General features: G+C 49.2%; 1 protein-coding gene across 12 annotated transcripts in view; it reads left to right on the forward strand.

The window, feature by feature from the left end:
• The window catches only part of WNK2 (WNK lysine deficient protein kinase 2), a 153862-nt gene that overhangs the window by 6796 nt on the left and 121884 nt on the right, over positions 1–25182 (forward strand). For all 12 annotated transcript variants that reach the window (XM_090273953.1, XM_090273954.1, XM_090273955.1 and 9 more), the window contains exons 3-4: positions 23686–23858; positions 24071–24291. In XM_090273953.1, coding sequence (XP_090130079.1) covers positions 23686–23858; positions 24071–24291 — 394 coding nt within the window. The remainder of the gene's footprint in view (positions 1–23685; positions 23859–24070; positions 24292–25182) is intronic.

The following is a 25182-nucleotide window of genomic DNA, read 5'->3' on the forward strand; positions in this document are numbered from 1 at the left end:
AGGTTGGAGGGGGTGGGGACAGAGGAGGATGCTCCCAGTCTCTCAGTGGAGAGTGAACGGCAGGAATCCATCTTGGACCCCTGCCCCCACACAAAATGCTACAGTGTGGTAAGAAGGGTCACCAGGTAATGATGAGTGCACGGGGCTCTGCCCCCTATAGCATAGGAGGTGTGACAGCCCCCCCGCCCAGGAGCAAAGGTAAACACAAAACTGTCAGAATGGCACAGATCATGATACAAATCCTGGTGACACAGCTGACCAGACAGCAAATATCTAATCTAATGGCTCAGCAGACAGGAAATCTTTCTGAGGCACAGTTCAGAGCTTTGGTTACACGAATGCTTACAGACCTGACAGCAGATCTTAAACAAGATGTGTAAGGAATGAAGGCTAGTCCTGCTGAAATGAACAAAAACACATATGAAACTAGTGGTGAGGGCAAGAAAACCAGGGATCAAACATAGGGAATGAACAGTCAACCAGTGTAGAAAGAGGAAACGAAAAGTGAGGAAAATGAGGAGAGACCCAGAAACCTATGGGACAGCTATAAGCAGGGCAACATCTGAATCATAGGGTTGCCAGAAGGTGAAGAAGAAGAACTAGGAATTGAAAAATTACGTGGAAAAATAATGAAGCAGAACTTCCCTAACTTGGGGAAGGAAATAGACTTACAGGTCCAGGAAGCACAGAGAGCTCCAAAAAAACTGGACCCAGGGAGAACCACACCAAACATAATCAAAATGTCAAAAGGATAGAGAGAGAATCTTAAAAGCAGCAAGAGAGAAGACAAGAATTACATACAGAGGCGTCCCAATTAGACTATCAGCTGATTTCTCAAAAGAAACTGCAGGCAAGAAGGGACTGGCAAGAAATATTCAAAGTAATGAAAATCAAAAACCTACAACCACGATTACTACCCAGCGAAGCTGTCATTCAGGATAGAAGGGCAGAGAAAGTGCTTCCAGGACAAAGTAAAACTGAAGGAGTTCATTAGATCCAAATCACTGTTATATGAAATGTTAAAGGGATTTGTTTAGGGAGAAAGAGGATCAAAACTATGAACATTAAAATGAAAACTATCACAACAACCAACAGCAGGAGCTAGGGAATCGAAACAAAGGCAAACCAAGTAGGCAACGAGTGTGGGATAAGAATTCTAGGTATGGGGAACATATTGGGGGGAGGTCAGCAGGAAGAGGGAAAAGGGAGGGAGATGGTACAGGAATTAAGCATAGTAGGAGGGAGTGGAGTAGACAGGGAGATGTTGAGAAGAACTATATGCACAACCAGTGGGCATGGACTAAGGGGGGCGGGCAACTGGAGGGAAGGGTGTCACTAGGTGGAGGGGAACAAAGGGAAAATAAATTGGGGCAACTGTAACAGCATAATCAATAAAGCATATTAAAAAAATAAAAATAAAAAATAAACACCAAACAGTCCAGCAGTTGTGTTCCTTGGCATTTATCCAAAGGACTTTCAAATTTAAGTTCACACAAAAACCTGCACACGGATATTTATAGCAACTTTATTCACAATTGCCAAAACCTGGAAGCAACCAAGATGTCCTGCAGTAGGTGAATGGTTAAACAGACTGGTACATCTAGACAATGAAATACTATTCTGGTGATTTTAAAAAAGCTATCAAACCACAAAAAGACATGGGTGAATGTTAAATGCATATTGCTAAGAGAAAGAAGCCAATGAAAAGGCTACATACTATGACATTTTAGAAAAGGCAAAACTATAGAGATAGTAAAAAGATCAGTGGTTGTTAGAGGTTGCGGGGCACTGAAAGTACTCCGTATGATAAAATAATGGTGGATACATGTACTTACATAGTCAAAACCCATAGAATATACAGCACCAAAGGTGAACCATAATGTAACCTATAGAATTAAGTTAATAATAATTATCAGTATTGGCACATCAGTTTTAACAAATGTACCACATTAATGCAAGATGTTAATAATAGGGGAGGCTGGATGTGTGTTTGAGGGAATTCATGGCAACTATTTTCTGCTCAATCTTTGCATAAACCTAAAACTTCTCTGAAAAATAATCTATTAATTAAAAAAAACTAACAGCTACACTAAAAAGTTTACAGAAATGAAAAAAATTTACCCATAATCCAAGTGAATACAACTTATTATTTTTGCGTATTACCTTGAAGTTCGTTTACACTCATGTCTTTTTTATAAATACAGCTACAATCATAGGATGTCATAGCTTTTAAATTCTTTTTGGTTCTAGAGTGTCTGCTTCCGGGGGTCTTGGTGCTGGGTGGGCGTGGGAAAGTGGTTCCCCTCGTGCCCATCTCATGAGCTCGGAGTATGTCTCAGAATGTTGAGGAGTGAGGTCTCCACAGGGGCTTCAGAAATGAAAGATGTTCCATGAGCCCTGCCATGACACATGGGTAGAGGAGCTGGTTGGGTAGTGGGGGCGCTGGGTGAGGGGCTTGGTGCTCCCAAGTTCTGGCTGGGCTTCAAGGGCACCTCTTTGGCAGGGAGGTCCAAGCCTAGCTATCAACTGGCTGTGGGCAGGACATAGGTGGGGAGGGCAGGGAGGGAGATCTGAGCTCATCAGGTCCTCATAACCACCTTCAGCGTTTTTGGAACTCTTTACAGATGAGGAGGCTCAGGTGAGGTGGGTCATATTTAAGCTCATAGAGGAAAACAACAGCTGGTAGCATGCCTCAGACCTGTCGCCTTGATTGCCATCTTTTAGATGTGTTCAGAGTTGCTGCAGAAAAACTTGAGGAGTGCTGGGTCAGGCAGGCATGGCTGTTGTTGGGACTTCTCAGAGCCTATAAAACTCAACTAAAAGCCAAATATGAGTAAGCAATGCAGAACTTTGATCATCCCCAGAAACTGAAACTTTGAGATGGCCAGTTGAGGGCCCCAGTGTTGGCAGGGACAGATATGTCTCTACTTCTCAGCCATGTTGGATTTGTCCCTAGTCTTATTGCCTTAGGGCAGCAGACAGGCTGCCACAGCTCCAGGAATCACAACCACTTTTGAAAGCGGGAAGTAAGTGCATGGTTAGGTAGAGGTTAGGTTTAGGTGTCCACACTTTAATCTATAAAGGAAAAAAAAATGTTTACTTGTAATCCTCTTTGGCCTCCCTGGTTAGAATTGGATTGCAAGGGGCTCTGGGAAAGGCATGATGGCACAGATAGGTTATGGTCTGTTCCCTGGAGCTGGGCATAGTGGGTTTTGTAGGTAGGGAGGGGTGGTAGCTATGGGTAGGGTGGCCTGCCTATGTTTTGGTTACCTTGTCTCCCCCAAGGTCTTCCTGGTGCCATTTTTCCATAAGGTCCTTCTCTGCCTAGGCCTCGGTGCCTCCAGGGGCCACTGCTCCCCCCTGGCCTGTCCTTCCCATCTCTAGGCTGTGGAGCGAATCCCCTTCCCATCCTGTGGCCCAGTTTCCCCACCCTCTTCCCTTCCTTCATTGGAGCTTTCTCCTCTGCCAGCAATCCAGTTTTCATTTCTGAATGAACTTTTTATTTTGAAAAACTTAGGAAAGTAGGTGTTACCAGTTTTTAACATTTTGCCACATTTGCTTTATCTCTTTCTCTGCATATGCTTTATTCTTGCCCATTTACACCTCACCCTGAACACTCCAGCAGCATCTCCTGTAGGAATGAGGGTGTTTTCCCACAAAACCACAGCTGTGTCACAATTAAAACTAACTGTATGCTGTCATGCACACATCTGATGTGGACTGCGCTCCCAGTGGTGCTCAGCCCAGTTTCCCATCTGGATCCAGGACCCAGTCAAGAGTGGTGCATGTCAGTTTTAATCTAGAACAGTCCCCACCTTTTTTAATCATTATTTTTGAACCTTTTGTGGCTTTGCCTTTTTCTTCTACAGGGACCATGTTCTGGACTGTCTGGCCTTCCTGCCTGAGCTCACTTAGGCTGAGTTCTGCAAGGGTGCTGCGGGTGGTACTGGTTAGGATCACAGATGCCAGTCAGGTCAGCCCCCTGCAGGCACTTGCTGACTAGGGTCTCTTGGCTGAGGCAAGTCCATCTTAGGTGATAAGAAGGGTGCAGCCACCGCAGTCGTTGACAGGAACCTCAGCATCTGGGGATGATCCTGTTGGGATCATCCAGGGTTTTTGGAAAGACAGGTCTGATCATGTTGGTCCCCTTCCCAATGGTCAGTCAGTGGCAGAACTGGAACCTGATCTGGGCCACTTGGGCATGCTGCTAGGAGCCTGGATTGCAGATGTTGTCCTCCTGGGATTCATGGCTGCTCAGCCTCCTGCCTTCCTGAACCAGAGCACTTGTACAGACTAGTCCTGCCTATTTTAAGTTGAAACACTGATGCTGTACTCCTAAGCCCCTGGTACCCAGCTGCATGGATTTCTGCAGAAGAGGTCCTGCAGAGGGACTTGCTGTTAGGAGGGACCCTGACCTCCAGAAGGCCATCCTCAGATCTTGCTGCCTATAAGGCAGGGGTCCCCAACATTTTTGGCACCAGGGACCTGTTTCGTGGAAGACCGGGGGGGGGGGGGGTGGCGTTGAGGGGAGGCAGAGTTTAGGTAAGCTTTGCTGGCTTGCCTGCTGTGGATGGATTTTGTGGGGGGGAGGGAAGCTCAGGTGGGTGGATGGATTGGGCGAAAGACAGAGGCGGAGCTCAGGTGAGCTTTGCTTATTGCCTGGTTCCTAACAGGTCACGGACCAATACTGGTCTGCAGCTCAGGGGTTGGGGACCCCTGTGTAAGGGGTTCATGTCCACTTGGTGCCACTGTTCATCCTGGAAGTGGGCTTGGTGGGGGAGGAGAGGGCTAGTCCCCATGTGCCAGCCCTGATTCCCCTCCAGTGATTGGGGCCTGTGAGGATGGAAGAGGTTGTGAGTGATGGATGGCGAGGCCACTTCATGGGGGATGTTTCCAGCTACATAAGTTCCTAGGAATATGATGGATGTGACAGATGCTGAAACCTGAAAACGAGAAAATGGCCCCAAATTTTCTTCCTGAGACAAAGCAATTTTCCCTTTTGTACCGCTCCTTCTTGTCTGTCTTTTATGTTCTTGGATATTCTTGCAAAGTAATGCAGTGGCCCCACCTTCCCCAGCTTTGTTGTAAGCCCACTTTGGGGTCAGAAGCCCACCAGCCTCTTCTGTGCCCTGTGGGGTAAGTTCAGGGTGGGTTCAGCAGTAGCCTAGGTTTTACTTAGGTTTTGGGAAAACTGTTATCCTGAAGCATTTTTATACAATACCAGTGGCTGACCTAATGGGACTACATGGTCATCAGTTATCAGCATGAGGCTCCCCTGCCTCTTTGAAAGACCCTCGGAAGAGGGCACCTTTTCTTCATCTTCCCCAGGGCATCAAGGACCATTCTGTGCTCCTGGTCAGAGATTTGGAACGGGGTGGCCAGAGCCACAGGCAGAGCGGGCCAATTCTAGGGGACCCTATGTTCTTGGGCCCTGGGGACATGCAGCACCCAGTCTGGCCATGGCTGTGCACTAGACCCATGACCTGCTTGTGAGCTATGCTAGTGTTTACTTTGAAATGGTTTGATCCCTGACATGATGTAGGGGTTTGGCTTGTCACATGGACCATGGGGATCCTTGGGAGACAGGCTGTCCTTGGTGGTGGCTGCCTGTCTTCTGTCAGGCTTCCAGACATTACTGAGCAGAGTTGGTCTTCTGTATGATAGGTGCCTGAGTTGGCATTTGTGGGGTTCAGGTGAAGACTCTGGACAAAGGCATGTGGGTCTCATGGGCACCTGAGCAGACCCGAACCTGGAGCCCCATTTGGGGGAGGGACTGTTCATGCTGGAAAGGGTTTGTCCCCTGGGGAGGGGCAGGGTCTGTGCTATGTGGGGAGAGTAGCTGGCTTATGGTATCTGTGGTGGGAAGACTGGGCAGCTGAGGGTTCTAGGTTGATTACAGGATGATAGAGAACCTCGTGGTTTCTCTGTTCGTGCATGGGTGCTGCCATGAGTGATCTGGAATTTTGCAAAGTTGGGCAGAGTCCACTGGGAGGGGGTGGGGGGGCCTGAGTCTTTGGGCGTCCTGGGCCCCTGCTCCTGTGGTCCTCTGGCTGACTACGGGTGGGATTCTCTGCATCTAGATGCCAGTGGACACATTGACCCCACTGACAGTATCTCCTGGGTTTGGGGCCTCAAGGGGCTTGTCTGCTCCTCCTATTTTGTCAGCTGGCTGCCTTTGCAAGTGTGAGATTAATGTCTGCTGGATGGCATTCCTCGGTACCCACAGGGCCATGTGCATTTTGCATGCTACATGCATGAGGAGAGGTCTGCATAGATGATTGTGCTTGCTGTTTGTGAAAAGAAGGTTAAAAAGGGGGCCAGAAAGTGAATAAACTCAGCTGGGCATACTTCAGAGAAAGAAGATAGGATGAATTGAGGGAAAGTGGCAAACCACGTTAAAAGCAGTCAGCTAGAAATAAAATGAAGCAAAAGCAGATGGAAAGAAATAGTAAAAAGGTTTTTTTTTTTTTTTTAAATGGATAGATGGTATTTTATAAAAATAAGACACTGAAGGACAGAAGTGCGTTGCCTTATTGTTTTGGAGGTGAAACTGCTGGAGCCTAGGTGGTGGGTCAGTTGTTGGGAGTCATGCCACGAGGCAGAGCATCCCCTGACCCCTAGCCTCAGGCACCACTGCTGCTTTCTGTCCTATGGATAGTCTAGAGTTTCTTGCACAGAGGTCTCAGTGAGGTTTCAGCCTTTCCTGCTGCTCATACACCTCAGGGTGTTCTTTGGGACTCAGCCCGGGCTGCACCAATTAGCAGTTGGTCCCTTGTCCACCATGTGGACCTCCAAAGTCTGCCTCTATCCACCCACTATCAGATTTTTGGGAAGTTTTCACTTTGATGTCTCTGGTTGAGGGGGAGGTGTGGCTGAGGTGACATAGGGGTCCCGGACTGCTCTTTCCCTGGTCCTCCGCAACACGAGACTCCTGCCCTTGCCTTCCTAGAGATGTTTATGTGTTCCTGCGCCCCTCTTGTAGTGAGTTGGTGTGGTGGCAGCTTGCATGGGGCTAAGTGTCAGATGACAAGGAGGCAGACCATCGCCCCTCACTGCCCTGGCTGCCCACTTGCCCCTCACGGTCCCAGGCAGTATGGTGTTTGGCTGGTGTTAGGCTCACATCTGGTTGTCCTGAAGTGGTATGTCAGCCTCTGTAAATGTAAGATAACAGTGATGATAAAACACAAAAGCCAGCTCTATTCCTGGAGGGAGCAAGATAGTGAGTCTAGAGCATTCTGGCCCTGCTGGCTGCTTCTGGAGCAGTTTACGTATGCATTTTTGAGGCAGGCCATTTGTGTCTGCCAGCAGAGCAAAACCCTTTTGAGACCTGGCAAGGTGGATTTGAGTCAGCTTGCCAACTTTCTGCCTGTTGCTGGGCTGGGCCAGAGGTCACAGGAGGGTCTCGTCCTTCAGACTCAGATTGGGACAAACCATTGGCCCTGGAGGGGCTCAGAGGACCAAGGGGGTCTAGAGTTTGACAAGGGCTCCTGACAGTACAGTAGAGGGGTCAGTGCCCAGGCTGGGCTTGGTTGGCTGCCATATTCACATTGTGTGGTCTTGCTCCTGTGGCCTGGGTGTGGCAGCAGTGGTGCCTAAAGCCGGCTTCCCTGCCTATTGGCTGCTGCACGTGCAAGCCGTGTGTGCAGTGAAGACGCCTGTGAGGCCTTGCTGTCCTGTGTGGGCATGTGTTCTGTCTTGGATTTGCTTGCTAGGGAATAGGCCTGCCTGCCCCCTGGTTGCTTCCATGGGAATGATGAGCCCTTTGAGGCCTTGGGTCCTGGCAGTGGGGCCAGAGCCCTGCCAGGCAGCAAAAGCTTTCTTTTTGGACAGGGCAGGAACTGGGGCGGATATTCTATGGCTGATGGCCTTTAAACAAAAGGTGTTTTGTATTGTGTTTTCTCTTTGAGGGAAGGAAAATACTCGGGCAGGGCAGGGTAAGTACAGTTTGGTGGAGGTTGAATTGAGCTGGTGTTGAGAGCCCTTTGACTCTGAGTATAATTACTAATGGTCGTGATGACAGCCACACGATTTCCTGAAAGCTCACTGAGGCCCTTGCTGGCAAGTGCTGGTGTTCTCTCATTGAGTGCTGCTGCAGCCCTGGGCTATGGGGACCTGGGGTCCATGAAGGCTACACTTGCTGGTGTCAGCCTGCCCTACCCTGAGCTGCTTTTGCTGGTTCCCTTGGAGCTCAGAACCCTGGTGGTGATGCGCATGCTGATGGGCTTGCCTGGTGGTGGTGCTGTCTGGAGGTTTGAGCATGCTTTGTGAACTCAGCAGCGGGGGTGTGAAGCTGGGGCTGGTACACCAGCTGGTGGTCAGGGTGTGGCCCAGGGGAAGGTGTGGCAGTCAGGAGAGGAAGCATGCATGGCCAGTTGACAAGGGGCCTGGGTGGGCAGCAGCAGAGGGCTGCAGTAGCTGGGCATGATATATGGCCCGCTAGGGCCTTCTTTCTTTATTTACAGAAGGAAAAAGCGAAATAGAAGAGATAGGAGCTCTGCTTTGACATATGGCATGAAACCTGGCCATGTCTGGCCACAGGGAAGGTTGGCAGGGAGCCTGCAGGGGCAGCTGTCATGTCCAGGCCCAGAGTCAGATGGGTGGTCGGAGTGTGGGAGGCTGGGTGATGGGGATGCCTGCAGCCGCATGCCCCAGCCTGGGAATGAGTCAGCTTATATACTGGAGGGACTTTACAGATGCAGTTGACTTGAGAACCTTGACATGAAAGATGATCCTGGGTTACAGAGTGGGCTTCGTGTCATCACCTGGGTTTTTATAAGAGGGGGCAGGAGGGTCTTGGGGTGATGTAGTGACATAAGATGACAAAGAACTTGGTGGTCTCTAGAAGCTGAACATGGGGCAAATTCCCCACAAAGACCTAGGAGGAGGCAGCTGCACTTGTGAGACACCACCTTCTTCTGCTGTTTGGGCTGCAATGGAGGCTTGTTACAGGAGTAACAGGAAGCCAGCCTGTCTCCCAGAGCACAGCCCAGGGCTGAGAGTGGCTGCCTGTGGAGGGAATGTTGGGGACTCATGGACAACAGTTGCTTTGAACAGGGCTGGAGCCATTGGTGGCACCCTGGGTTGGCACTCCTTCAGGTCAGATTTTGGGGACAGCTGGCTGGGGTATGGGGGCTGTCTGGATTAGATGCTGGAGAGGAGGGGCTTACCTGAGGGCACACAGAGGATATATTCACCCCCTTGACTGGTCAGTGGGTACAGCGATTGTTGAGGGCCCTTGGAGGATGATATGAAAACAGTATTCAGGGACCTGATGGCTGTGTGGGAGGTGCCAGGAGCAGCAGCCCAGAGGGTGGCATGGTCCCTCCCAAGGACCCATCCATGCATGCAGCCTCCTGGCTTCTGGCTCTCATTTCTACGAGGGATGGCAGAAGGAAAGGAGGCCTCTGAAGGGTGCATGTGATGAAGAACACCCCATGACCCCTGGGAGGGGTGGCTTCTGGGGTAAGGAAGCCTCTGGGGAGAACCTCAAAGAAGCCTGAGCACCCTGGGCAGAACCTCTTGGCACAGGTGGCTGGATTGGATTGGGGTGCAGGAGGACTCGGGGTTCTGTCCTAAAAGCTCCTGCCTTGGGCCTGGCCCCTGGGGGTCAGGGGAGAAGGGGCACATGTGCCCTGTCCACCCATCACAGAGCCACACGTGTGCTAGGGCTGGGGTCTGAGTGGACCTCACCTGCCAGGACTGGGGTCTCCATATCAGGGAGTGAGAAGATGGGACCTATATCCTCATGGCTCTTCCCTCAGGTACTATTGCCCTTTCTGGTGGTATCCCAGGGGAGGGGTGAGCAGGACTGGAGTGCTGTTCCTCTGCTCTCCACAGGCTGAGTATAAACCAACCTGCAGGTGGTGCCAGTTTTAGTTGAAAGGAGTCAGGGAATATTAGAATGTTCTACCCATGGTGCTCAAATCAGAAGTGGTATTCATGTTTATGGGAGATTCTACTTCTTCCTGGTACAAATGTTATTGTTCAGCACCTCCCTTTCCTCAAAGTCTTTATTTGCAGGTCAGCTTTACCGGTGAGCCTGGAGTATGAGGGCCAGGGCTGGCTGGTTGCTTTGGTGGCACCTTCTCTTCTCTTTCCCACTGACAGTCTCCGTTGCCCCTGGCTAGCACCTTTCTGTCCCACCCCCATCTTTGTCCCCTTTCCCCGTCACTGCTTTGTCCCCTCCCCAATCTGTGTCCTTCCCCATCTATCCCCTCCCCCACCGTCTACATACATATCTGCCCACATTTCAGCCATCTTCCTCATCTCTGTTCCCCTCCCCCCCATATCTGCCCCCCATTCCTGTCCCCCTCCCCAATCTCTGCTTTAATCTCTGCTCTCTATCACTCTTGCCTCTGTTGCTGCCTCTCTCCCTCCATCTCTGGTCTATACATCTGTCTTTCCTCCTCCATTTCTGTCCCCTGTCCCTCACCTGTCTCCCATCTCCATCCCTACCCCTGTGCTTACTGGATCCCCGTATCCATAGCAACCATTGCTACTGTGGAAGCTGGCACCTGCTCCCTTATCCCATGGGGTGGTATTTTTGGTACTGCATAGGTTTTATTTTATTTTATCTTTGTTGTTGACTTTTACGCTTTGAATGAGCACTACACAAAAGTAGCTGAGGGCAGCATGCAGGGAGGACTTTGCTCTGGGGGTGCCTTGCCTGAGGGACTCCCCATAGGGTCCTGTTGACACAGACCTTCCCATGGGGTCCAATAGACATGACCCTTCTCTGTGAGGTCATTAGATGCGGCCCTTCCCTATTGGGTCCAGTAGGGGTCCTGTGGATGGGAGAGAGACACTGACTGCTTTGTGCAGCATCTGGGGCAGCAGGTAATGGGGGTCACAGGTTGTGTTGCGGTTTTTGGTCAGTGACTCTGGATGACAGGAGCATCCCAGGGCAGGTGAGTCTGGGCATGGGGTGGTCTGATTGATGTTGCTGAGCCCCAGCTGTTGGTCAGAATGACAGTTCACCTGCTTCTCCCAGGCCCAGTACCTTTTGGCACAAGCTCAGACCCCATGTGGAACTTCACAAAATGTGTTAGGCAGTCATGCCCCAGCCTGTTATGTAAATTAGGACACTGATGCTGCCAGGGTGGTCCCAGAAGTCTCAGCCTGGTGTTTCCTTCTCAGCATCTTGCTTCCCTAAGGCCACATGAACAGTATGGTGTCTGGGGTCAGCTTCTTCCCCTGCCATGTGGGGCCTCCTGTTTCTTTGGATGTCAGGGCTGCTTCCTGCCTCATTCTTGTCCTGGTGGCTGTGAGCCCATGTTATTCCAGTGTTTGGCATGTACCATAAGCCAGCTTCATGAACCCTTGCCAGGGGTGCCACCAGGATGCCCACCCTCAAGGACTGGGTGCTGAGGGTGGGCCATGGTGCACCTGCTGCCATCTGGGAGGAAGCTCAGCCTGTGTAGCTCTGACTTGTCATGCCTTTCTGTTGAGTTTTCTTCGGTAGGCAACTGAGTGTGCAGTCCCTAGGGGCCATAGAGAACCACTCTCTGCCCCTTTGTCTCTTTATCTTCTGAGGAGGGGAGTGATGAGGAGTCCATAGGGCTGCCCACAGTGCCTGTGCCTGGCCTGGCCACCCCGATAGGGTCATGCCAGGTGTGTCCAAATCAGGGACAAGGCCAGCTGCTTTGGAAGCTTACGGAGGGCCAGAACATCCCAGTGTTGTTATTTTCTGACTTGTCAGCATGGCCGTTCCAAAAAAGCCAGGAAGTAGTGAGAATGACTAATAAACCTTGTACCTCCAGTTACCATCAGGGGGCTCCTCTCAAACCCTTGGACTTGGATGAGTCCCCATGTGCACACCTGGAGATCGCCTGCCCAGATTTTGGGCTTGGGATGCTGGCCCACAGGCAACCTAAGAGGGTTGTTTCCATCACACAGCACCATCCAGGGATCAGTCCACCCCTCCTCATTGCCCCTTGAGATGGAGCCCAATAGGGGGATGTGGTCAGGTTTGTGGGTTTTACAGTATTAGGAATCTGTGTCTAGTGAGTGTGTTTGGTGAAAACCGCAAAGTCACTTATTACAGACACCAAAGGGGGCACTTGAGGAAACTGGTACCATTGTCACCCACTCTGGGGAGGAGAGCCTTATGGTAACATGGCTGCTGCCCAGAGCGGGACCCTGGGCGTGGCCAAGTGCTTTCTGCTTTTAGTTTCATGATGTTAAGCAGGTTACAGAGAACTGGGTACACCGGGAAGGAAGAAAAGGTCCTTACACACTCCCCCTCTGCCCTGACCACAGCCCTGTTCTTGCTGTTTTGCTCTGGTGAGGGTGACTTTTATTAAATCCCAGCCCGTTAACTGTCACCCTCACCTGGCCGCTAACTGCCCTGAGGTCTGCACAACCTTTGTCACCACCACCAGGCTGTGTCAGGATGTTGGCATTTCTTGTGACTATAAATCACTGTCCAGTAAGCAATTCCAGGCACATACAGGCAGCAAGGTTTTGGATGCTTCCCTGAGGGAGCCCAAGGGTGCTGGATGGCATGTTGTGACTGAGAATAGAGTTCTGTGTTAACCTGCCACTCTCTTACTTTGTGTTCTCCTAAGAAATATTTTAATTTTATTTTTTATCCTCACCTGAGGACATTTTTTCATTGCTTTTAGAGAGAGGGGAAGGTGAGAGAGAGACAGAGACAGAGACATTGATGCCAGAGAGAAACATTGATTGGCTGCCTTCTTGTCGCACCCGGACCAGGGTATGCACCACGACCAGGGTATGTACCATGATTGGGGATCGAACCCACAACTTGCATATGTGCCCTGGCCAGGAATTGAACCCATGATCTTTTTATCTACAAGATGACACTCCATCCAACTGAGCCACACTGGCCAGGGTTCTCCTGAGAAATATTTTGAAAACAATAGAGGGAATACATTTTTACAGAGCAGAACTGCCCTTTCCTGTCATCAGGCCATCAGCACATGCCCCCCCTGTGTGTCCTGTGTGTGGGGTTCACACATGTACAGTTTCCAAGCCCGTGACTATCCATAGGCCTGGGGTCTATAGGGCTTGTGGGTTGTGGCTGAGGAGGAGCAGCTCCCAGGACAGAGTTGTGCCTGGTAGAAGGAACAAAGCCTGTGTTGTGCATTGACTGCAGGGCACCCTCCTCAAACTCCTATCTGTGTGCCTGTGAGGGCATGACTTCTGTCTCTGAGTCGCCCTGCTAAGGGTGATCTGAAAGGTGGGTACTCTCCTCGTGTGCAGGGGTCCCAGAGTGATGGATGTATTCCACTCTGACTGACAGCTGCTTGCCATCTATAGTGCTGTTCCATCTGTGTCAGCCACAATCTGGGAATCTGCAGGCTGGATCATAGGTCCATGTCAGTGGGCAGCTGAGTTGGAGGCAGGGCCTGTGCCTGGGAGGATCACTGTGTTTTAGGGATGCTGTGTGGGTGTGGGAGCAGGCCTTATACCTGAGAGGATCCCCATGTGTAGGGGATACTGAGCATGGTGTCAGGCTCTATGCCTGGGAGGGTCTGCATGTGTTGGGGTTGCTGAGTTGGGCAGGCCCTATGCCTGGGAGGATCTGCTCATCTTGGGGTTGCCAAGTGAGGGGCAGGCCTGATGCCTGGAAACCCAGTACGCCATTGTGTCCCTTTTTTGTTTGGATTGTGCGGGGATAGGACAGACGTGCCCTGCCCCTTTATGGTGATGGATTTAGGTTGTACACATGGATGGATGATGGGTGAGATGAGGGCTTATGGGGCCCAGTGGGTCCCCAGAAGTTCCCTGGGGGACATATCCCAGGAGGACATCTTCCTGGATAGTAGGGGTCCTCTTTGCCCCACACAGGGCTCAACAGGTGCCTGCCCTTTAGACAGTGCTTCACCCTAGGCTGGGCATCCTCACCTGTCACATGGACAGGAGACAAGTGCCTCACTCTGACACTTGAAGGTCTTCTTTGGTTGCTGTTAGATGCTTCTGTACCTCTTTTGGGTGTGATATTTAGAAGATGTGAATAAACAAACATAAAATAAAAATCACCATGATCTTACAGAAGAAAGGGAGAGAGGTACAACTGTAGTTGAGGAGCTCATGCTATGTACAATGTGATATGTGACATGACATGGTATGATGTGTGGTGTGACTTGTGATCTGTGATGTAATGTGTGGCATGTGGCACATGACGTGGTGTACTGTACTGTGGATTGTGTGATGTGGTAGACTTTTTTTTAGGGAGCATCTTCGTGTTGTGGTTGGTTTCTCCCTGGCTGTTTTGCAGTTTTGGGTCAGCCTTCAGTTGTTCACTTACCATTCAGTTATTTACCTCACTCTTCATTCTTTCAGTCACTTGCTCCTTCATTTATGCCCTCACTCTTTGTTCATTGTTCATTCGTGTACTCCTTCATTCACTGATTGTTCTCATCCATTGGTGTGGGGCACCCTTATACCCTGCAGGGAACTACAATGCAAAGGGATTTCCTTCCCTTTCTTCTGGGGCTGCTGGGTTTCAGCAAAGCCAGTGGCTGGAAGGTGTGTTGGCTTTACGTGTTAGAACTGATCCCCTTGCTGTGCTTGGTGTAGCTTACCTGCCATGTGTGGCCATAGCATGTGTGTCAGCCAGGCAGTGTCTTGATGGGACTGGCACCTCTCTGTCACTGTGTCTGATAGAGGCCTGCTTGTTTCAGTCAGGCCCCCACACCACTCCCTCCTTTATTGTACCTTAGGTTTTGGGACATTCAGATCTCCACACATTTGGAGGCAGCAAGAGCCAGGCTGGCTGGGGTTCATGTCTGACCTGCTGCTTACAAAGGTGTTTAGCCTCTCTGAACCTCAACTTCCTCTCTGTAAATGGATAGCATGCACTTGTGTGGCTAATAAGAGTGAACACCAAGGGCAAGGTCTTGTCTCAGAGTCGTAGTGAGTGGCTGTCCAGTAGGTCATGGCCATAAATAAGTGTTTGCCTGAGGGAGAGATAGATGTGGGTATGAAGTGAGCTATTTCTCACCCAGCAGGGTGTGAGCAACAAGGATGGACTCCCCACTCCATCTCTCCAGACCTTGAATACACATGATGTCAGACCTCAGAGTTGTTCTTGGGCCTCTGGGTATTCCCATCTGTTGGAGGTGACCCATCACTAGGCCTCATTCATGAGATGGGGAGGTAGCTTCACCATCGCCTGGGGAGTAAATGCACCTGCAGGAAGGGAGCCCCACTGAGCACTTGCTCTGTGTTGGATTTGGGATTCTGTTCCAATCTTAGGGAAGGACAAACATGCCATCTTCCTGTAGGTTATCAGGGCAACAAGGATGGTTGTACTTTTGCATGGGCACACCTGGGGAGACCTGTGCTGTAAAGCTATACAGCTGGAGAGGACAGTGTGGAGGGTGATAGGGAGCAGGGTAACTGGGCTGGCATGCTCATTTCACTGTGTATTTGTGATTTTGGGTCATTATTTTATCACATACTTGCATATCCATGTAGTGGTAATGTTAACAGCTGAGGTGTGGTCTCAGATGTGTCTGCCCTGTGACTGGACAAACAGGTCTTGGAGCTCTAGGCTTTCGGCATTTGAGAGTTTGCACTTAGAAGGCCTGTGATGCATTCTTATATAGGTTTTATTAGTGGTCCACTAGAGATTACAGCATGTGTCCTTGATTATTGAAGTCTGATATAAACTTGTAGGTCTTAGAACATTGAACTCCATCTACCCCCACCCCTTCTGCCAGCCTTTTGTGATATTGCTTCTTTGCGTGTTCAGTTCTCAGGAGGGTTTTTTGTTTCTTTACTTTAATGTGCCTTGGTGTGGTTTTCTTTGTTTTAATTTGCATGGGGTTTATAGTGCTTCTCAAATCTATGTCTGAATTTCTTGCTTCAGTTTTGCAAAACTCTGGGCCAGTATTTTTAAATATTGCATGTGTTCCATTCTTCCAGAACTCTATTTACACATATGTTGGACCTTTTCACTGTGTTCCATAAGTTTTTTATTCTCTTTCTCATATTTTCCATCCATTTGTCTATCCATGTCTCACTATATATTTTCCAGTTTGCTGATCCAGCCTTGAACTATGTCTGATCTGTTAAACCCATATATTGAATTCCCAATTTCATTTCTTAGCTCTAGGTTTCATTTGATTTTTATTTCACAAATTTTGGTTCTGGTGAAGTTATTCATGTTGTTATCCTTTTTTTTGACCACACTAATCACAGTCATTTAAAGTCTGTGTGTGATAACTATGATATTTGGATCTTCTACAGGGGGTTGTTACTATTGTCTCCCCCCACCCCCTTGATTTTCTGTTGTTTGGTTTTGTCTCCTGGTCTAGAGTAGAAGTCTGGGAATTACCTAAGGACTCCCTTCCTCAGCAGGCCCTGTCAGACTGGAAGCTCTGTCCAACATCTCAGCTTCTAGTCTCATGCATAGTGCTGACAATCTAAGATAGCACTGTCCTGTAGAAATGTAATGTGAGACTTCCAGTCAAGATGGAGGTGTAGGTAGACATGCTTCACCTCCTCATGCAACCAAAGAAAGAATTACAGCCAGATCGCAAAAAGAAATAACAACCAGAGCCATTAGAAAATCGAGCTATATGGAAGTCCGACAACCAAGAATGTAAGCCACATTCATCCAGATGGGTAGGAGGGGCAGAGTCATGGATTCAGGGCAGAAAGGCAGTATTACTTGGAGAAGTAGCGGCAGTCGTGGAATAGATGGTCCCATTCACATGTGGTGGATAAAAATCGGGAAGGATACCCTGGGAGTGAGTGGTATCAGTCGCAGGTCAGACTGCATAGCTCAGGGTTCTGGCACCAGGAAAATAAACTCTGATTACCTCTAGCTGTAAAAAACAGTGGGGGTTGGGGCAGTGGAAGAAACTGCTGGATTTTTGCCACTTAAAGGACCCACATGATCTTAGAATGTACCTAAACCCTAGGGCAGCAACTTTTGAAGGGTGTCAGTTTTATCTGGGAAGTGGGTGAAGTGACTGGAAATGTAGTGAGACCTGGGAAAATTGCCAGAAACCAGGCAGCAGCATTGTCCCCTCTCCCAGTTCCCCACCACAAACAAAGCCACAAAGTGGTGAAGCAAGTGGCCTTGTCCTGGCAATTGGCTCTGCCCCACACAATATACAGGTGCCTTTGCTACACAGGCCATGCTACTAAGACAGGGAGTAAAAGCAGCTTTACCTAATACACATAAACAAACACAGGGAGGCTGCCAAATGAGGAGGTAAAGAAATATGGCCCAAATGAAAGAACAGAACAGAACACCAGAAAAAGAACTAAATGAAGTGGAGATAGCCAGCTTATCAGATACAGAGTTCAAAACACTGGTGATAAGGATGCTCAGAAAACACAGAGTATGGCAATAAAATAAAGGAAGAAATGAAGGTTACACAGAGTGAAATAAAGAAAAATATACAGGGAACCAACAGTGAAGGGAAGGATTGAAGTCAACGATTTGGAACAAAAGGAAGATATAAACATTCAACCAGAACAGAAAGAAGAAATAAGAGTGCAGAAAACAAGGAGAGGATTAGGAACCTCTGGGACAACTTTAAACATACCAACATCAGAATCATAGGGGTGCTGAAAGGAGAAGTGGAAGAGCAAGAAATTGAAAACTTACTTGAAAAAATAATGAAAGAAAACTTTCCTCATTTGGTTAAGGAAATAGACATATAAGTCCAGGAAGCACAGAGAGTCCCAAACAAGTTGGACCCAGAGAGAACCACACCAAGACACATCATAATTAAAAGCAGCAAGAAAGAAGAAGAGAGTTACCTACAAAGGAGCTCCCATAAGACTATCAGCAGATTTCTCAAAAGAAACTTTGCAGGCTAGAAGGGGCTGGCAAGAAGTATTCAAAATGATGAAAAGCAAGGACCTATAACCTAGATTATTCTATCCCGCAAAGCTATGATTTAGAATGGAAGGGCTTGATAAAGTGCTTCTAGACAAGGTAAAGCTAAAGGAGTTCATCATCACCAAGCCCTTATTACATGAAATGTTAAAGGGACTTATTTAAGAAAAAGAAGATCAAAACTATGAACATTAAAATGACAACAAACTCACAACTATCAACAACTGAATCTAAAAAACAAAAACAAACTACGCATACAACCAGAATCATAGGTATGGAGATCATTTGGATGGTTGTCAACTGGGAGGGGGAAGAGGGAGAATGTGGGAAAAGGTGAAGGATTAAAAGCATAAATGGTAGGAACAAAATAGTCAGGGGGATGTTAAGAATGGTATAGGAAAGGGAGAAGCCAAAGAACTTACATGCATGACCCATGGACATGAACTAAGGGATAGGGGATTGCTGGAGGGAAGAGGGTACTAGGTAGAGAGGAGCAAAGGGGGAAAAATTGGGACAACTGTAATAGCATAGTCAATAAAATATACTTTAAAAAAAAGAAATTAATGTGAGCCACTTGTGTAACACTTAGTTTAATAGCCACATTAAAAGTGTTAAAAAACTGGTGAGATTAATTTTAATAATATATTTTCTTTAATCCAATATGTCCAGAATATTATCTTTTTAACATGTAATTAATATAAGATTATTAATGAAATTTAAAAAAATTCTTGTTAAAATTGTTACATCTTAGAAATCTAGTACGTGTCTCACACTTAGAGTGTATCTCAGTTTGGACTAGCCACATGTCAACTGCTCATGGCTGTTGTCTCAGACTGTATAACGCTAGTGGAGAATGTGCTGAATGTGGGCCTCCCTTCTCTCCAGGGCAGTCAGACCTGTAGCTGGTGGCTCATCACATGTGTGTGCACTGTGTGCTTGCTGTCTAGTCTGTATTGTGGCCTCAAGGCTCTTGCTGTCAACTTGGGGAGGAACCAAGAAGTTAGTTTCCAGGATTGGGGCAGACATGAGCTGCAGGGCCTTCCCTCACCCCAGGATCACATGGGCTGGTTTATCTGTCAATGCCCTTTGCTCTCTGCCATGCACCCTGGTACAGTGTCTGGCCCAGAGAGACATTCCCCTGTCCTGTACCCTAGTGCAGTGTGTGTCCCAGAGGGATATCATGGATGTTCAGTCCTGGCAGCATCTCCACTCAGGCAGACATGAGCCTGAGGCCATCAGTGGCCAAAGCTCCTGCTGCTTAGCTTATGAGGCCATATTAGATCTGTTAGAAGGATTGTTTAGGCTGCCCAGGGCCTCTGAACAGAAGAGTGAGGTCTAGGCAGCTTTTATCCGGGTAAAGGGTTTGGAGGAATTGGCCAGATAGGGCCTTCAGCAGGAGGCATCAGGGTCCCCCTCCTCTCTGTTCCTGAGCATCCTGAGCTGCAGGTCTGGGCTTTCACTGAGGTAGGAAGTGTGTGGGCAAGGGTTTTGCTTTCTCAGGAAGGGTCCACATAATTTAGCAGATTGTCACAAGGACTTTGCTCCCTTCAGGTGTTCCAGTCGTTGGACCCCCGTAGGGGCAGGGCAGATGCTTGACAAAGAGCGCCTTTTGACTGCTCTGGGGGTATGGGGTTTTGGCTGTCTAGGTCCACCTCTCCCCTTAGGGATGGATGATGCTTGACTGCGGTGTTTGTCTTGGCTGGCTATGTCTATGGTGTGCGCACGTCAATCTGTAGGTGTTTCTATGGGGCAGTGGCCTGGGGTGGGGCTGGCCCTTTCTAGAAACCAGACATGTGATGTGTTCATTGCTGAGTTGGCTGCTGACCAGCCTCTGTGTGCTGGGCTTTGGGGCCACCTTAGGTGAGTGGTGATGCTCTTGCTTGAGGTTGTAGGTATCCTCTTGGTAGTCTGAGGAGGGAGTGGGCAGGGGGCATGCTCTTGGTGGCTCTTCTTTGCATTTCACACTTCGATGACGTGCTGCTCTGGTCCACTTGGGGAGAGCATATGTATTCCTGATAAAATCTGAGCCCTCCTTGATGCCACGATCCTATGTGGTGTCTGCTGCCCTGGCCTGGGCGGTTTCTCTTGTGCCACTGGAGAGGGCTTGGTCCTGTCTCCGCCGTGACTGTCTGTCGCTGCCCTGGACTGTCCATGGCCTGTGTGGGGCCTGAGGTCCCAGGGGAGGTTTCTTGGGTGGAGGGCCTGGTGGTGGGTAATGTGGTAAGACTTGGGCCTGCCCAGCTTGCTCCTACCCCTGGGGATGCTAGTAGCCTGTGGCCGTATTTCTGAGCAAATGTTCCCTCAGTCCCCCAGACTACCTGCTCCCACAGAAGTGGCACCCTCCCTGCCCTACCCAGGTCCTCTTCCTTTTCTTGGGCTCCTACATGGCCTGTTCACAGTGTGTGGTGACAGCTTCTATTGGCTTCCAACTATGGCCCTGTCTGCACCCCACGATGAGGGTGGTGGGCCCTGCTGTTTGCCCATGGCCTAGGTTGGGGGTGAGGCAGAGGCCTTCATCCCAGGTACCTGAACCATCCCATAGCAAGGTCCTGTGAGCAGCGAGAGTCCACCTTCTCACTACTGCACCTCTAGAACAGCCTGAGGGTCCTGCATGGATCAGGAGCTTTCCTCCTGCCCTGGTTTGTGATTTCCAACCATTCCAGCATATCAAGTAATCAGTTTATCCCACAGGCAGTGATAACAGCCAGTTGCTGAGGTGGCTTTCTCCCTCTATGGAGTTACTGATCTTATGGGAACAGCCAGCGATCAACAGATAGTGAAAAGGACTTGGGCTAGCCCTGTGAGGAGACACTGGGCAGCACTCTGAAGACATACCAACTGACCTTTTAAATTATCAACACTGTGTCATGTAGTTAAAAATAGCCTGGTGGCTTAGAACATAAAATGAGGTCTATTTCCTCCCATGTCTACCGCGCCCCACCCCCACCTGCTCAGCTCTAAGAGCCAATGTCTAAAGATCTGACTTTCTGTTATACTCACGTCTTTGTCACCATTAGCCTGTATCTGTCACAGAAAAGGAGACTAGCATATACAAGGCACTTTCCTCCCCTCTTAGTTGTTTTAGTTATATTATTTATATTACACAAACCTTTTGCTCTGAAACTGCAGTGAAATCTTTTACTTTGCTGTTGGTTGGTGCTGAACTACTGGCAAAAAAAAAATTTATACTCTTAAGTGAGTTTCTGAGTTTCCTCTAGAATCAGTGATCAGACCTTTGGAAGGGAATTGGAACTGAAAAATCATTGTCCAAAGGCAGCTGCCCTGCCAGGAGTGGTGCAGGGGATGCCTCATGTCCTGGCTTCCTTCACTGGTTTCAACCAAGTTCAGCTACAGGCACCCCTTGCTGCACTCCCTCTGCTGTGTAGTGTGGAAACTCTCCTTCCAGTGACTATTTCACTTGGGGTGCCAGAGAGTCGCCTTTGAGTTGTCCAGTGTCTGGGAATCAGTCCTAGGGCTACAGGTTTGACATCTGTTTGGCTGGGTATAGAGTTCCAGGTCAGAGTCGGCACTTTGAGGAGGCTGCCTCATTGGCTGCACCCATGATTTCAATGAGAACCGCCCCCCACCCCAACAAACCTCCCCCTTCCAGGGTGGCAGGGTTTGTTCTCAGCCCTCAAGAATCTGAATTTCACTGGAACTGGTCTGGTGGTGGATCATTTTTCATTTCCGCTTACCTGGCTGGAGCACATACTTTTATTTTAAATAGTCCTGCTCTCAGCTCAGGGAAATACTATTCTCTTTCCTTCTCCTTCCTGATTCCTTGCCTTTCCTTTGAATTCCTGTTACATATTGTCAGGACTTTTAGCTGATTTGATGTTTTTCTCCTATTTCTCACATTTGGTTTGTGGATGTTTTCACTTTATTTTTTTTTTACATTTGAAAAATCAAGCACTAACTGATACACAATAAAACACATCCTAAGTGTACAAGTAGATGTACTTGTGGATGTGACTGTATCGTCTGTTACCTGCGCCTCCCCCACCCCAGAGGCAAGCACTGTTCTGGTTTCAATTTCACCATTAGGTCTGCCTTTTCTGAAGTTTGGGGCTATTGTGAGTGGGGCTACTCTGAATCCCGTGTACCTGTCTCCTGTGGCTTCCTATTTCTTTGTCTTGGGGGGGTACCTAGTGGGGTGTGGCTAGGCCTGGAGCTGGGTGTGAACCTGCCAAGGGTTTTTAGAGGCTTATGCCACCTGCACTTCCAACAGCCTTGTGCCAGGAGGGTTCAGCTTCCCCACCGCCCAACAGTTAGAATGACCCTTTTTGTTTTACCCAGCTGGTGGGTGTGAAGTGGGATCTTGGGATTGTAATTGACATTTTCCTGGTGACTCAGGATGCTGAGTACCTTTTAATATGCTTATTGGCCATTTCTGTATCATCTTTTGTGACACATATCCATTCCTCTTTTGTTATTATTGAGTTATAGGAGTTCATCTCTCTTCTGGATCTGAGTCCCATGTCAAATACATATATTGGGAATAGTTTCTCCCAGTTGGTGACTTGATTTTTATTTTCTTAGATAAATATTCGATGAGTTAAATGTGTTCCCATGTTATATTCTAGACTAAACATTGACATTTTGTACTTAATATATCATTGGATTTCAGAATATCTTATTTTTAAAACATTGAGCTTTAATTTGCAAGAGCTCTTGATTGCTCATTTTTAAATAGAAGTTTGATCTTATGTGTGTCAGCCTCTTAGATCCTTATGAGGACATGAACTAGATGTTTTGAAGTTGTCTTTGTCCCTGAATTATTTTTTGGGGGGTGGGATCAGCCGTGCCAAGATTTTCTCCTGGTATTCCTGTGCCCTCTTGGTGATCATGCTGTCTGGCTCCATGTGCATGGAGAGGCTGATGAGGGTTGGAGGTAAGTGGGGCTGGTGGGAGGGGGAGAGTACATAAATGGTTACAGTGCCACTTGGGATAGAATTCCTTAACCAGATGACCTCTTCATATCCCAGGGCCCCCCTCTCCTCTCTGGATTAGTTGGGATCTAGCTTGATGTCCTTTGGGGTCTTTTGGAAGTACCCCAGGGGACTTGACCTGTGTTTCTTTTCAGCTCTGATTTTTCTCTCCACCTGTCCAAATGCACATCTTCTGTTTTCCTATAGCTCCTCAAAACTCCCCATTCTGTGATCTGTTGTATTTCTGTTTCCCTGGTAGGGCTTTTTCTGGTGGGAGGGCCAGCTGAGTGCCGTGTGGGCTCTGTGGGCCTCTTGGACCAGGATGGAGGTGACACTGGGGGTCCTGTGCTCAGGATGGGGGAAAAGGCAGTGCTAGGGCATCAGGAGGTGAGGTTCATCTCTGAGATGAAGTTGGAAGCAGCAGGCTGCTTGGACACACGAGGTGGGGGCCTGAGTGGTGGCAGATGTGGGTCAGAGTGCAGCCTTATGATCAGGATGCTGGAGTGTGTTCAAGTTATGCTAAAGGTGTTGGGCGCAGATGGCTCCAGGCCCAGGAAGTGTGTTCTTAGCACTGACGTGAGCTTGGCTGGGACTCAAGTCTTCCTTCTTTGCTCTTGGCTCTGATCTCTCTCCTGGTTTTCTGGTTGTTATCCACCATGGTCATGTGGTCATGAATATGTCCTTAAAATCATGTGTAAATTCTCCTACTACTCCATCAGCAGGTATGTTGGGAGCGAGGCCTCAGGTGTTTTTAGGGAAGAAGTGCATTGGCGTTGCAGTATGTTTCAAAGCTGCTTTGGCTTCTGGAGATCTTTTTGGTGAGCTACCTGTGCAGGGTGGGGCCCCTCACGTCGGGCCCCCCACCACTGCCCAGGATCACCAGGCATGGTAAAAGGCCCTGCAGGTATCCCTCTCAGCTGTGTCTCTCTCTAGGACCGGAAGCTTACCAAGCTAGAGCGGCAGCGGTTCAAAGAGGAGGCCGAGATGCTAAAGGGCCTGCAGCACCCCAACATTGTGCGCTTCTATGACTTCTGGGAGTCCAGTGCCAAGGGGAGGCGTTGCATTGTGCTGGTGACTGAGCTGATGACCTCGGGGACATTGAAGACGTGAGTGTGTCGCCTGCCTGGCCAGCTGGAACCTCAGGTTGGGCTTGGCCCAGGGTTTGGGGCCCACAGTAGCTGGGTGGTTCTGCATGGCATTTGGTCAGCACTCCTCTCTCACAGGATTTCCCTGTTTGGGTGATGAGTACACAGCCCACAGCAGTGGGAAGAAGCCCTTCCTTACATGAGTAGCCAGTGAGCCATGCTCCTACCCCCAGATACCTGAAACGGTTCAAGGTGATGAAGCCCAAGGTGCTACGTAGCTGGTGCCGGCAGATACTGAAGGGGCTGCTGTTCCTGCACACCAGGACGCCCCCCATCATCCATCGGGACCTCAAGTGTGACAACATTTTCATCACCGGACCCACTGGCTCTGTAAAGATTGGTGACCTGGGCCTGGCAACCCTTAAGAGAGCATCCTTTGCCAAGAGTGTGATAGGTAAGCTCACCCCTCTGAGGCCCCGCCCAGCTCCTTCAACCCCCTCATTCCCCTCAGCAAGGCTGTGGCCCTGCACCGCCTGCATAGGTCCCTGGCTGTGGGTCAGGTGTGGTGAGGCTGGCTGGTGCCTGTGCGGCTGTGGGCGCTCCGGAGTGGGAAGGAGGCCTGAATGACAGAGGGATTCTGGGACTCTGGCTGGTGATGCTGGAGCTGGCCTCAGTGGGTGGGGAGGTGTCCTCCAGGTTGTGAGCCCAGCAGAAGGAGCCCCCAAGGTATTTGGGGCCTGAAGTGACCAGATGTTTGTGTGGGCATGGCCTTGGGGCTTCTGTGTGGATGCTAGTTTACTGGTTATTTTTACATCTGCGTTTCTTTTCTTTCTCTGTAAAGCCACTCTGCAGCCTTTATGGGTGGGCCCCTTGGTCCATGGCTCCAGTTAGGAGAGGAGACAAAGTGCATCTGGTGTTGTGTGTGCTGGCCCCAGTGGGGTCCTGGCACATTGTGGGTACTTTGTGTCCACGGGGTTCCAGCCCCAAGTGGAGGCCCTTCCTGGCTCTTCCAAGAGAGCATGAGGAGGGGCTTTGGGGTGGCTGTTTATGGAGTTCAAGACATCTGAAAAACACCAACATGCTGTGGGACTCAAAGGCTCCCAGTGTGGCTCTGAAAGACACGGCTGTGTAAACATTTTGATTTTTTCCTTTAATATTTTATTTGTTTTATTTTTATAGAAAGGGGAAGGGAGGGAGAAAGAGAGGGAGAGAAAAGTCGATGTGAGAAACATCAGTCAGTTGTCTCTTGTGCGTGCCATGACTGGGAACTGAACCTGCAACCCAGGCATGTGCCCTGACCAGGAATCAAACAAGTGACTTTGCTTTGCGGGACGACGCTCAACCA

Source organism: Furipterus horrens, unplaced genomic scaffold (assembly GCF_987537825.1).
Source record: "Furipterus horrens unplaced genomic scaffold, mFurHor1.1.pri manual_scaffold_4, whole genome shotgun sequence".
NCBI classification, from domain to species: domain Eukaryota; kingdom Metazoa; phylum Chordata; class Mammalia; order Chiroptera; family Furipteridae; genus Furipterus; species Furipterus horrens.